General features: G+C 37.6%; 1 protein-coding gene across 3 annotated transcripts in view; it reads left to right on the plus strand.

The window, feature by feature from the left end:
- GDAP2 (ganglioside induced differentiation associated protein 2) overlaps positions 1-6,899 on the plus strand; it is a 71,009-nt gene extending 64,110 nt beyond the window's left edge. For 2 of the 3 annotated variants that reach the window (XR_009564284.1, XM_030869208.2), the window contains 2 exons: positions 1,880-2,023; positions 6,434-6,899. Coding sequence is in view for 1 of the 3 variants with exons in the window: in XM_030869208.2 (XP_030725068.2) it covers positions 1,880-2,023; positions 6,434-6,481 (192 nt within the window). In the remaining 2 variants the exon portion in view is untranslated. Of the gene's footprint in view, positions 1-1,879; positions 2,024-6,433 lie in introns of those variants that run through there. The other variant, XR_009564282.1, reaches the window with a different exon arrangement.
- Positions 6,900-13,967: the final 7,068 nt, after the last annotated feature.

Genomic DNA, 13,967 nt, shown 5'->3' on the forward strand with positions numbered 1-13,967 from the left:
ATGGTAGATTCCCAGTCAATGTGTAACTCCTTGCACAGTATCTCCTGACACATCCGCAAGGTTCTTCTCCGTTCTGACTCTACAATCTATTTTCTTAACCTCTTCCTAGAATCTCTAAAATCTCCATGGTCTCTCCGTAGCTCTTACTAGTTTATCAGCTAACTGGTTGTAGAGCCCCTAATCTAGTTTGCAGAAGTTTGTATCAATTAGATATATAACAGCATGTGCTTTGAAAACAAAACAAAAAAAACTGATGTAAAAAACTGGGGATTGGAGTGTAACTAAGTGACAATCTAATCTGATTTAAATTAACTCACTTGGTTCTAGAAAGGCCGAGTACCTCCCGCCCCCTCCACCACCCTCCAAATAAGCTTGGTAAGATGAGAGGATACAGAGGGTAGTGTTAATATCTGAGGCCTTATAACAGTCATTGGTAGTATAGCCGAAATAGATTAGTGAGCCAGGCCATGAAACTCAGTATGAAATAGGCCTTATCTTCATTCATTCATTCTTTTTCAAATACTTGAGAATGCATGGTCTGTCTGTACCTTCTAAAACTTTAGACCATTCTATGATTGTCTGCCAAGTACTAGGGAAATTATAGAAGTGAATATAAGAAACTACTTGTATTCCTATGAAGTAAGATAAGTGCTGTAAATGAGATTTAAACATAAGGTTATGTGAATTCAGTAGAGGGGATAATCTGTTTGGAGCTGTAAGGGAGAAATAATGGTAGAGATGAGTCTCTACCGAGTCTTGGAAATTTGGATAAGATTCTGATAGAGATAAGTGTAGTGTTGTCTCTGTTATTCCATGCCTTTTCTCATAAGTAGGTATGAAGACAGTATGTTGTATTAGGGACCAGGAATATGTGAAAGGTTTGGAGCAACCACTGGAAAACATGATAGGGTGTCAAAGAGAAATTTAAAAAACGATTGGCAAGTGCCCAAAGTGGCATGTACTGTATTTATAATGTACCCAGTTATATACTGGAATGTACTATGCCAGTGCACTGAGAATTCATATGCATATGTTACCTTCTTCTGTAAATAAAATGAGGATAGCAGTAACATTGTACCTACCTCATAGAACTGTTGTATAAGCCGTTGGTAAACATGACTAATTATGATTGCCAGTTTGGATAGATGAACAAGAATTTGTAAATTCTAGCTATTGTTTAGCTAGAATGCCAGTATACTTTGCCAGTATAGTTTGCTATCAAGAATTCTCTCTGTTTTTGGAACCAACAAATTTTGCAGACTAGCTTTTATAGAAAGATTGCAGTGTCATGAAGTGGAATGAGCAAAGGTGGCTCCACGTCTACAGAAGATTCACTTTGACTGAGAAAGAGACTGCATGCCAAGTGTCAACAGAAAAATAAATGTCTCAAAACTTGGCAAAAATTTTCAGTCTCATTTGAAGTAATGAAAAGAGTTGATGAGATTTGGAGATGTTAACCATTTTCAGAGTACCAGTGAATCAGTTCTTCCATCAGATAATGCAGTGGTTTTGACCACAGCCCACAGTAAGAAGCATATTATGTTACATCCCAACACATGACATGCACTGGAGCACATAGACATGTAAGAGAAACTGAAGCTTCATGAGACAAAGCTCATCTTGCTACATTCCCTAGTCATTGTTGCTCTAGCATGTTTCTGTTTGTTGTTTTTAATACTGTTCACAATCCACTAAACTGATTGCATAATCCACTGATGCACTACAACCTGCACCTTGAAAAACACTGCTTATTACAAGATTTTTTTGATATCAATTTCAATTTCAAAATAGTTTTTATCTAGCATAAATTTTCAAAATCATGTGTATATTTCCAATTCAGGCCACTGGCTTAAATTTTTTTTTTTCTTCTATTAATCAGGTATCAACATGGTTTTTTACCACCTTTTCTGTCTCAGGACTGAAGGACAAAATCCACCATGTGGACAGCCTCCACCAGCTGTTTTCTGCCATCTCCCCAGAACAGATCGACTTTCCTCCTTTTGTCCTTGAATATGATGCCAGGGTAAGAAGTACCAGGAATTCTCCCTTACCTGGTGTATTATCTTAACTATTTTATAGTGCAAGTGCGTCTGAGCACATCATCTTTTCATTGTAAGATGACAATGCAATTAATGTGTTTTAATAAACTTGATAGTATCGTTTGACATTCTTTTCCTATGGTAACTTTAGGAAAATGCTTGGTTCTAAGGGGGGCGCCTTTCCCCCAGTAAACTTTTCAATGGGAAATATTTCTGCTGTAGGTTTATAGCCAATCCTTGCTTGTACTGTCAGTTTTCCATCACCTTTGAGACACACCTCTCCCTAATTTTGTTAAGACTGAATGGCTTTTCATCTACATAAATAGAGCCAGAAGAATCTGTTGGTGTCCAACATTTTCAGCGTTAATTGTAAGCCGGGTCGCCTATCCTAGTCTTTACCCTATGAGAAGTTTCATTTTGCTAAAAGTTTTTATAAGTGACAACCAATACATTATTTCTTACAGATACATTTATGAATCTATTAAACACTAAGAAAGAACTACTCTAGAATTTCATCAAAGCTCTATTCCATTGTACTTATTCACGCTATCACTTTAGTAGTTAAAAACAGAGAAGTAAGTAACACGCTTGGCCAAAAGATTATCAGTTGCCTTATTTAATTATTGCTGATTGCATATTTTTATGCATGAATCAGAGAATATATTTGCAGGTTATATTAAGCTTAAAATGAATTATTCTTAATTATTGTACAACGTATGTACAGTAAATATCCTACAAGACATTTTCTCTCTAACGTTTCTATGACTTCAGTTATGATTTCTGCTACAGTTATGATTTCTTATGTGAAGAGCAAAGTATTTAATGTGTTCTAATGGCTAACAAAATGTCATGTTTTGCTTTTGCACAAAGAGGATTTGTAATTGGAGTCGCTGGATCATAAATACAAAGATTGTTGAATATATGGGAGGCAGAAAAAAGAGCGTCCGGTTTTATTTCTTGCAGATTGCTAGAGCAGAAAATTGCCTTATTATTTTTTTGAACTATATATCACTCTTCTTAATATTTAAAGAAAAATGGATAGCTGGAAATGTGAAAGGCACTGAAAGACATTTTGATACCAAAAATTTGGAATGATGATTCAAAGCTAATGTCCAGATTTACCATTTATTTTCTGGTGTAGAAATATGTAAGTTAGGATGTATTGGTTAGACAACCCAAAAGAGCAGGGTTTTTTTGTGTTTTGTTTTGTTTTGTTTTGTTTTTGCGGTACGCAGGCCTCTCACTGTTGTGGCCTTTCCCGTTGCGGAGCACAGGCTCCCGTTGGCGGAGCACAGGGTGCACAGGCTCAGCGGCCATGGCTCACGGGCCCAGCCGCTCCGCGGCATGTGGGATCTTTCCAGACCGGGGCACGAACCCGTATCCCCTGCATCGGCAGGCGGACTCTCAACCACTGCGCCACCAGGGAAGCCCCAAAAGAGCAGTTTTTAAGCCAACACGTTTTCTATATACTTAAGGGCCTACAAAGCAGGCTTTCATTAAATATCAACACCGCACTCAAGCTTGGTTTTGTTTTTTTGTTCTGTGTGTGTGTTTTTAGTGTTTTTTTAAAATATTTTATATATTAAATACAGGCCTAATTAATAATGTGATTAATCAAAATGAAATAAAATAACCTACAATCTAACACTTAGGCCACTGGATCATCTTTCTGTACCTGTCTTGGAGCTTTCTAAAACTGAGATATCAGGCCATCTATATATAAAGACCAAAGAGAGGAATAAAAAGAGGAAAGAAACAGAAGAAGGAGTCAGGAGATGATGTGGAAGGGGCAGGCAGAGGGCAGATCCCTAAATACACTGCAGCTTTGCACATTATGCTGCGGTACTTTGGCTCCTTCGTAGTTGGTGGGGAGTGTTGAGCAAGGGAGAACTGCCATTGTGTTCCTGTTTAGAAAGATGGCTAAAGACACAGTGTAGAGAGGGACCAGACAGGGGTAAAACTGGAGGCAAGGAGACAAATAAGAGGCTGTCAGAGGAAGCCAGAGGAGAAATGAGAGACTAGAGCCAGGCAGTGGCAGTGGTAATGGCAAGGGTTTGAAGATCTTAGAGATAGTTAGAAGCAGACGTTTTAGGGAATAGAATCCACAGCATTATGGTGACTGAGCAGCCAGCCATTGGGAGGAATGAAGGAGGAAAGAAGCCTGAGGTGACTAACAAAGTTTCTGCTTTGGGAGACTTGGAGAATGGTGTCGCCACCATCCCAGAGAGGCAATTTGGAGGAAGAGCACTGGGGGGGCTTGGAGAAAACAGACAGGTGGTCTGTTCAGTTTGTGACACACTAAGTTTGAGGTGCCCCACAGGACACTGAGGTGAAAGGCTAGAAGGTGGTTGGATAGTACCTTGTAAAGAAAAGTTTTCCTTTGCTAGAAAGAATTAAAAATATGATTAGAGAAAAGGAAACGAGTGTAGAGTCGGTCAGTTTTATTATCGTATTCAAGTGTGCTTTGCCCATAGTCCTTTACTTGGTGAAGGTATGACGTGGTTGGTTGTTGGCAGTGAGCTTCTGTTTTTCTGGGTCTTTTGTGACTTAGTGACATAAATTTTATAGGATTAAAAGGAACCTTTGGCGGTAATTAGAAGGTAATTTTTGTCTATCTGGATCAAAATGGTACTGAGACCATTTCAGAAAGGGAGCTAGTCAGCACTCTTATAGTCAAAGAAGAGAGTGTAGAGATTTACCTGGTAACAGTTCTTCAAAATTCTGTGATTGTTTCCAGAAATAGAGAAAGTATTCGATTGCTCGGCAGTCTCTTCCACAGTGTGAGACTAATATAAAAGCTTTATTTCATAGCATTAAGAATTAGATTTTCCCTTCTTACTTTATCACAATTTAATGTAGATACAGGAAGCCTAGAAAAATACCGTAGTGGAATGGAATGGAGAAATCTTAAAGATGGATCGTGAACCATTTCTTTTCAGTTGAACTTCAGGATAGATTTCTCTCTTCAGGCACGTTTCTTAAGCATAGCTTCTATGCCTGTTGAGGATACTGGAGTGATTAGTTTAACAGATCCTGGTAGGAAATTCTAAAATACAAAACAAAATTTTTCATTAATTTTAGTGAAGTATCCTAAAATGTAGCCAATCTTTAGATTTGTTTCTACTGAATTTTTTTTAACCTGGTCAGATGTATAATCAGAAAGTTAAAAAAAAAAAAAAGAAAGAAAAGAAAAATAGAAGAAAGTAAGTTTTCCTAGGTATTCTCTTGTTTTCCTGGTTATGGTCCCAGGATCAATTTCTCCTCCAGAGCATCTGCTCTGAAGAATGGCAGAGCTTTTGATTCACTTAGTCACTCAAATAACATTTAACTGCCTATTATGTTCAAGACTGGATGGATTTAATGCTCCATAACTATAATGTAAATATGCCATAAAGCAATGCTGTTTTCTTCCCACCTTTCATTCTCCATATCTAACTATTATCTTACATTAATGTTAAGCATTTTTTGTTTATGATTTACTGGAAAATAAGTTACTTGTCAAAGAAATACTTTCCTAAATAATAAGAAATGAATCTTAAGTCTCATAAATGTAATTTTGGTCTATCTACCATAAAGCTAACTGTCTTGATTTTTATAAGATAAAGTTAGCCAAAATAAGGTCAAAAAATTTCCTTACACTGATTTATTGCTTTCTACGTTTGACATTAAAGTTCTAGCATTCAATTCTCCACCGTGATCTTGAACGCCCTAAAAACTGTCATTGTTAAAAGCCTCGCCACTCAGGCATGTCATGGAGAGACTCATTTCTGCCAACACAGTTGTAGTTATTAAATTCCTTGATGATGATTTTTGTTTCATAACTCAAAGATTCGGCACACAGCAAGACAACACAGCCTAACAAAAAATTCACTTTGTTATAAAGCAGAAACTAACGCACCATTGTAAAGCAATTATACTCCAATAAAGATGTTTAAAAAAAAAAAAAAGAATCTGGGCTTTAGATTTGGATAGACATGGATTTAAAATTCAGGCTCTCCTGGTTGCCGGCTTGGTGACCTAAGGTGAGTGATGCCATCTGTGTGATCCTTAGTTTCCTGTTCTGTAAAATGAGGATGTTACCTACTTTATGGCATTATGTTGTGAGGTTATAAAAGGATAATGAAAGAAAAGTGCTGGTTAAGTGTCTGGCATATAGAATGTTCAATAAATGGTAATATTTTTAAATCTCATCATCCTGATTACCTCTGCCTACATTATACCAACTCTGACTGACTCCAGTGGAATGGCTCTGTTGGCTTGAGGGCCTGCTCAGGGCCAGGCATGTGCTAGACATTTTCCATACGTTAGATCATTGGCTCTAAATCCCTTTCTTTTACATTCCCAATTACATTGATCTTATTATTTAATGTTCTTGTCTTTTTCTCTTTCTGCAGGAAAATGGGCCTTATTATACGTCTTATCCCCCATCACCAGATTTGTGACCTGCTATCTTTCAGTGCTACTGGTTTCTAAGGACACCACTTTCTCCAGAGATCACTACCTACTGAAGTGATATTCATTTTTGCTGTACAGCTCCAGAGAGCCTTTTGTCCCCACCTCTCTGGTATTTTTTTATCGACTGTATATTTTCTGACACATAAGCAATCTGAAAATGGTAGGCCATTCTGAACTGTGCACTTATTTTAAATTTGTATATTTGTATCAAATGAAAATGTTCACTTTTCGAGGGTTGTTAATAGAAATTGGGGAGCTACTTTTGAGTATCTTCAGTTTCCTGAAAGGACACTGGATTCTCCATTAGACAAGCCACAATATTGTTCACATCATCTCTTTAACATTGCACGCTTTCTTTGTGTACTCAAGTGTTTCTCAAAATATATAGAACCAATGTATGCTGACTGGATGTATTGTTTGCTTCAGACCCTGGCATTACGTTTTATACAGATAATTCAGTTATGCTAAAAGAGAATTGTCTGGGATCAAGGATGTAGAAATGTATCTGATCAACAACATCAAAATCGTCAGCAAAATATAAGTCTTAGAATTTTACCACACCAGTGAAGACCGAGACTTAAGGACTAAAGTTCCTTAGATGGTATGTTTTAAGATTGTCACTGTTCTGGTCTCAACAGTGGGGGAAAACAAGAAGACTGTTTCTTCAGCCTTTTTCCTATCATCATAGATGGTTTGGTCTCCATATTCAACAGGACTGCGCATGTTAGTACTCTTAAGCGGAGGGCATCTCCTAAGACACCATCAGTGAGTGTTAGAGTGCCGCTTTCCCAGAGTCATGAATGATTTTGTTTGGCTCTTAGGTCTACTTTCTCTAAGGACATTTGCTAGCAGTGTGTCTTGAGTTGCCTACATCAAAATGAAGGAAGTGTGTTGCAGTGAACAGAATTCCAGACCACTTCTGCAACTCAGGCTCTATTTGTGCCTTAGCTTGAATAAAAATTAGCATTATGCTGCCTACCTCACAGAGGTATCATGAGGTGACATTTAGAAAGGGCTTTTGACGTCTTTGGATGAAAAATGCTAGGAGAGTTTGTGTGGTGGGGTGTCTTTAGTTAGTTTTTAAATGATAACAGATATCCTTGAGGGAGTGCAACAAGGCACTCCTCTTGTCTTTGGCACCTTTTGAGTGATTTCCCTTTTCTTGGGACAACAGCTGTTAGTGCAAAATGCCAACCCTGAGGACCTCCTTCCTACTTTGTCCAGAATGTCTTCTGTCCTACTCCTCTTCCAGTGCTACACTTTAACAAGAGACATATGTTAGCCATTTTAAATATTACTTCTTGGGCTTCCCTGGTGGCGCAGTGGTTGAGAGTCCCTGCCGATGCAGGGGACACGGGTTCGTGCCCTGGTCCGGGAAGATCCCACATGCCGCGGAGCGGCTGGGCCCGTGAGCCATGGCCGCTGAGCCTGCGTGTCCGGAGCCTGAAAACATTACTTCTTGAATTAAGGTCAAACGATTATCATTTCCATCAGGGTTTCTTCATATTCCTTTTGATTCCTACATTCACTCCCCATCTCCCTCACCCCATCATGTACACTGGCAGTTCGGAGAAGAAAAAGTAGAACTCTTCTGTTCTAATGTGCTCAGGATTGGTGCTTCCAAGGGTCCCACTCCCCTATGTCCAGATTAATTCTTCAGTGGAGATAAAAGAAACATATTTCTTCATTTATGCCAGAGAACCCCCCCCATAGTTGTGTTAACCCCATCCTCTATCTTCCCATATAAACAAGAAGGGGCTTTACATTTCTCAGATAAGCAGTCTTATCTTTTGCATGTAATGGGCACATTTGCTTTGTGCCAGAAATCAGAACCACTTGTTCCTTACATACACTTACTTGTTAAGGACTTCCTGTTATGTTCCCTAGGTCATCAGGTCTAGACAGCCAGTCAAATGTCTGGTATTAAGCTTCATCTCAAACAGTACTCCTTTCATCCCTTGAGCCTTGGCCTTTAGAAATCTGAAAAATTAGCTTCATCTTCTCCAGTCCATTGTTAGATCATATATGAGGTGTCATTTCACTAGGAGCAGTTGTAGAAATATGCCATCTTTTCTCTGTTAAAGCTGGACTTGGCTACCTCACGTTGGCATCTGGCCTGAATCATTTCCTCTATAGATAATAGAGGGTGCAAGCTACTTTACTATTTGAAAGGGAGCAAATTTTACAATTTCTTATAGGCAGTAATTTTGAAAGGATGTCCCTTTGGTATATTCACAGCAGTATATTAATGATTAGTAACACAAGCAAGAATGTTCAATTGCTGTCCTAGGGTGTAAAGGTAGTATGGGACTATGTACATATCAACTGCATTTTATAATTTAATGGTGACTAAAGATAAGGTTGCTCTGCTCAGTGAAACTGAATTTGGTATGGTACCAAGTTCATGCTTTTATAGCTGTCTGAAGTGTTATGTAATGAAGGTCTTTCAGCGTACTAAATCCTAGGAGGGGAACATAGTGACCTTGATATTGAAATGATAAAGTAATGTTCACTATATATATGCCTTTGTCAGAAGGTTGGATAGCCTGGGTAACACATGCCACCGTCAAGGACACATTAGAGGGAGGATAAAGGGGTGGAGATGACCACTAGCATCTGATGTTAATTCAAAGCACCCTCAAGTCCTTAATTTAGTTAAACTTTGGTCATGCCAAATGCTAGTTGAATTGAGGAAGAAACTACTCACAAAATATTAATTTAATTCATTAATTAGTTCTTGCAAGACATAATATGAATTATAAAACAAGTATGTTTCTTGCTTCAGCATATATTTGGATTCTTAATTAATCTATATTTATTTCATTATTTCTTGATAGCAAAAATGACCTCTTGAAAAAAACTCAGTATTTATTAGACTCTTAAACCTTAGAGACCAAGAGGTTCATATTCTAAAGATTTTCTTTTCTTTAATATATATCTTATTTCATCGGCTGGTGCTCTATTATATTTATTTTTTGCAAAGTAATCCATCTGCAGTAGTTTGAGACTGATTAACAGGATTTTTAAAGTATTTTTGGTAGCATAAATAGATGTAGATTTTTGATCAAATATCTGAAATTTAAAATGATTAAAATATCTCCCATTTCTAGAGAGAGATGAGCGTAATCACTGTATTAGAAAAACGTGGCTTGCCTATTTCTGCCTGTTTTCTGTTTGCCTAGATATTGTTTAATAAATTCAAACTGTAGGTAATGGTTTAACCTTTTCTTTGCAGCGGTTCATAGGAAAGCAAGAAAGTGTAGTTAGGAGCTAAGAATCACTCTTTGTGTTTCCCCTGGTACATTGTGTATGTATGTATATAGAGTTTAAATTGCTTAATATATGAACAGAAATGATTGGTATTTGAAGTACTGGAAAGAGAAGAATTGTATGGATCTAGGAACAGGGATTGACTATAATAAGGACCGAAAGGACTGCAAGATAGCATGTAGACCTCTAAAATTGGACTTAGCCAGTGAGTTTCAGATTGTGGTTCTCTTAAGTTATGGTCACCATAATCAACATGCACTAGCGTGTTTCACCGGTACTGGCGCTAACATACTTCATGCTATGGGATGGACTCTTGGTTTGCTATTTCCTGAGACCGTGAAGGGTAGAGGAGAGTTCTACCTGTAATCTAAATCGTATGATAAACCCAGAGATTATAAGGATTGCCTAGTAGGTCTAACCATATATACGTATATGTGTACATATTTACATACATATTTATATTTATACACGATAATCTGCTTTGCTTTACATTCTTTGAATGTGGTTTAAATGGCCCATAAATAGAGAACATAAAACAATAAATAGCCTAGTTTAAGCTTTGATTCTACCAAAATCACCCTTGAACAGATGATATCAAGGTCATTTTAAATATTAGTGGCTCTCTTGGATATTAGTTGTTAACTTTGTTTTCTGTGCTTCCAAGAACAGTATCTTTAAATCTTTGTAAGTAAATACAACATGACTTAAACGTTTAGGGCCTCTGAGTTCAAGAAGAAAAGCAGAGATATTCTCTAGGTGAATTACACTGACAAAATCATGAGTGGTGAATGTGATCTACTATTTTTGTTGAACAGTTAACATTAATACATTTTGTATACACAGTCATACTTTTTTTTTGGTAATGTGTTTTGTTAGTGTAAGCACACAATCGTCATAAACTGAGCCAAGACTTTGGCAAACCAGATGTTGTGGGCCAAAATATTTAAATAAGAGCTTGACATATGTAAATTATTTTAATTGCTATTGGGCAAAGGAGACCTAACAGAGTTTTGATTGATGTGATCTTAAAACTTGTTTATTCAAAATTCAGAAAGTTTTTATGAATATTTTGCACTTAAAAATATACTTTGTTCTTTCTGAATTAGAAGTTAGATCCCTTTTAAAGGGAGTCCCACCCTATTACACATACGGCCATTAAGAACCGGTTAAAGGGCTTCCCTGGTGGCGTAGTGGTTGAGAGTCCGCCTGCCGATGCAGGAGACACGGGTTTGTGCGCAGGTCCGGGAAGATCCCACATGCCGCGGAGCGGCTGGGCCCGTGAGTCATGGCCGCTGAGCCTGTGCGTCCGGAGCCTGTGCTCCGCAACGGGAGAGGCCACAACAGTGAGAGGCCCGCATACCGAAAAAAAAAAAACAAAAAACCGGTTAGTAAAATGGTAATGTTTATACTGAACCCCAGGATAGGACAGTCTTTTTTGGCTATTTATACCCGGCATTTCTCTAATCACCAAAATTAGCCTACGGAGCAGTTCAAAATGCAGTGAATTTTATTGTCAACCATCTATCTCTATGGAGACCTAGACTAGTGCTTCTTAAACTTTAATGTGCATATATTAAATCAGCTGGGAATATGTTAAAATGCAGATTCTGATATAGTAGGTTGGGGTGGAGCCTGGGACTCTGTTTCTTTCTTTTTTGTGGGGGGGAGGCATGCTGCAAGGCATGTGGGACCTTAGTTCCCTGACCAGGGATCGAACGCACTCCCCCTGCATTGGAAGCGTGGAGTCTTAACCACTGGACTTCCAGGGAAGTCCCCAATTCTCCGTTTCTAACAAGCTCTTAGGTAGTATCGATACTCTTGGTTCCAAGACCACACTTAGAGTAAAAGAGCCTAGACCATATTTAGCTTCCATATTTTCCTTGTTTCCAGTAAAGCAGACAGAACTATCAGTGTAATTCCTTCTGTGGGCCAAGCACTCACACATACCTCATCTCATTTAATCCTCTTAGAAATCCTGTGAGATAGGTGGTGATAGAGGTTAAGTGCTGCTGAAGCCCAAACATGCAAGTGGTGCAGTATAGACCAGTGTTTCTCAAACTTGAATAATGCACATCCCCTTTTAATATGGAAAAATTCTCTTAGCTCCTCAGGTTTTGTTCATTCTAATGTTACCTAACTATATATGAACATAAAGCTACATGTAAATGCCTTATGCTTATAGCTCTCGCACAACTATAAAACCGAAAGAAGTTTACAGATCAGACACAAGCAAAACGATAAAACTAATACAGTTTAGAATAACAGTAACTAAGTATGATGGATGATGATGTTTTGCCAAAACGAAGCAGCAACATGATTATGGTACTGAGTACTGTAATACAGGTTCTTCTGTGTTTAGCACGCAACTTACTACCATGTGCTATGTGGTAACTCAGTTCTCCCACTCTTTTTCTCTGTTCAAACTATTACTTACATTCATTTAGCACATAGTGATGTTATTTGGTCTTCATCTAGCTTGAATGCATGGTTTCCCTCATATTAAGTTATCCTCTGTTCTCCACAAGCTTTCCACAACTAAAGCAGAACCCAGCTTTAACTTTCAAGTAAAGACAAATGGAAACCTAGTCACTGAAACATTCTGGCAATATTTGGTTTTAAGGTAGTTATCCAGATAATTCAGAACGTGAATATTAATTTTTTAGAATTTTCATCAACATGAAAAATGTCTAATTCTCATAGTAAACTCACGGATCTCCCAGCCCGCAAACACATACACAGGCTCTTAATTCCCCTTTCTCCTTCTCTCTCTCTCTCTCCCTCCCAACAAGGATTTTTCATGGTGTTTAATAGCATTGGTCCTTTGGCTTCTGACACACCTGGGTTCAGGCATGTTTCTCAACATTTTCTGAACCTCACTGTTTTCAGGTATTATTCAAGGATAATAATACTCATTGAATAGTTAAGAGAAATAAAGGCAGTCATGTTAGTAAAGCATGCATAGTAAGTGTTTATAAATGGTAGCTACCATAGCTTTGATTAGAAATAATAATAACTACCATTTGAGGACTTATTATGTGCCTTCAACTTTGCTAAACTCTATATATGTTATCTTATATATTGAGTTATAGGATTAGGGTTCAAATCCAAGTCTGACTCCAAAGCTCATGCCCTTAAAAAAATAATCTAATACAGAACATCAACTTAAGTTGCTTATTTTAAAAGTTATTTAATGTTAAATTGTATTTTCTCAAACTTTTTGTTATAAAATTAATGATGTTTCCCTGGAGGGGAAATGACTAAGGTTCCTTTTAACGATTGTGTGATGTGCTGATAATCAAATTGACACAGAATAAATGTAGATTTCTTTTAAAGGCTGTCATGCTAGGTTGTGGTCCAGTGAAGAGATACTAGGACCATTAGGCTCCACTTGTGCATTATTGTTCTCTTGCACATTTAAGATCTATAACTAATGGTAGCATGAGATTCTCACTGAATCTCAGTATAGCTTTTTTGCAGAAAAATAATTTTCCCCCCACCAGTATTATCCTGGTATTCCTTGATAGTCTGAGAAATAATATGCAACTTAATTTTCACAAGTGAAACATATTTTAAAAAATTGTTCTAACTGTCCTTTAAGATAGTTTCTAGTAAGTCTATCATTTCCTAGTTTCCTGTTAAAAAAAAAAATCTGGACTTTTGAAAAATGAACATACATACCTGTTGGCTGGGTTTTTTAAATTTTTATTTTATTGTTTAGCTTTTCTCTAATTAGGTGTTGGGAGAAAATACCAGGAGGGAGTTGTAAGAGGAACTCATTTATTAACAAAGATAGTATGTAGCAAATTAAAATTCTTTCCCTACTTACTAAAATATTTGCAGAAATTGTTAGAGTAGTGGAGACACATGAAATGTGAGGCTGTCATTGAATTTTATTAAAATCTGTTGTAAAAATACTTCCCTTTATGCCATCTTATATAGAAGCATGATGATAATCTATGTTGTGGAAATTATTGATTCTTTTTCCACTCCAGCCTCTTTCTGCCATCAGCAATAAATTTATTTATTGTATATATTTATTTTTGGCTGCGTTGGGTCTTTGTTGCAGCACATGGGCTTTCTCTAGTTGCGGTGAGCGGGGGCTACTCTTCGTTTTGGTCCACGGGCTTCTCATTGCAGTGGCTCCTCTTGTTGCAGAGCATGAGCTCTAAACGTGCAGGCTTCAGTAGTTGTGGCTCGCAGCCT

Source organism: Globicephala melas, chromosome 1 (genome assembly GCF_963455315.2).
Source record: "Globicephala melas chromosome 1, mGloMel1.2, whole genome shotgun sequence".
NCBI lineage: Eukaryota > Metazoa > Chordata > Mammalia > Artiodactyla > Delphinidae > Globicephala > Globicephala melas.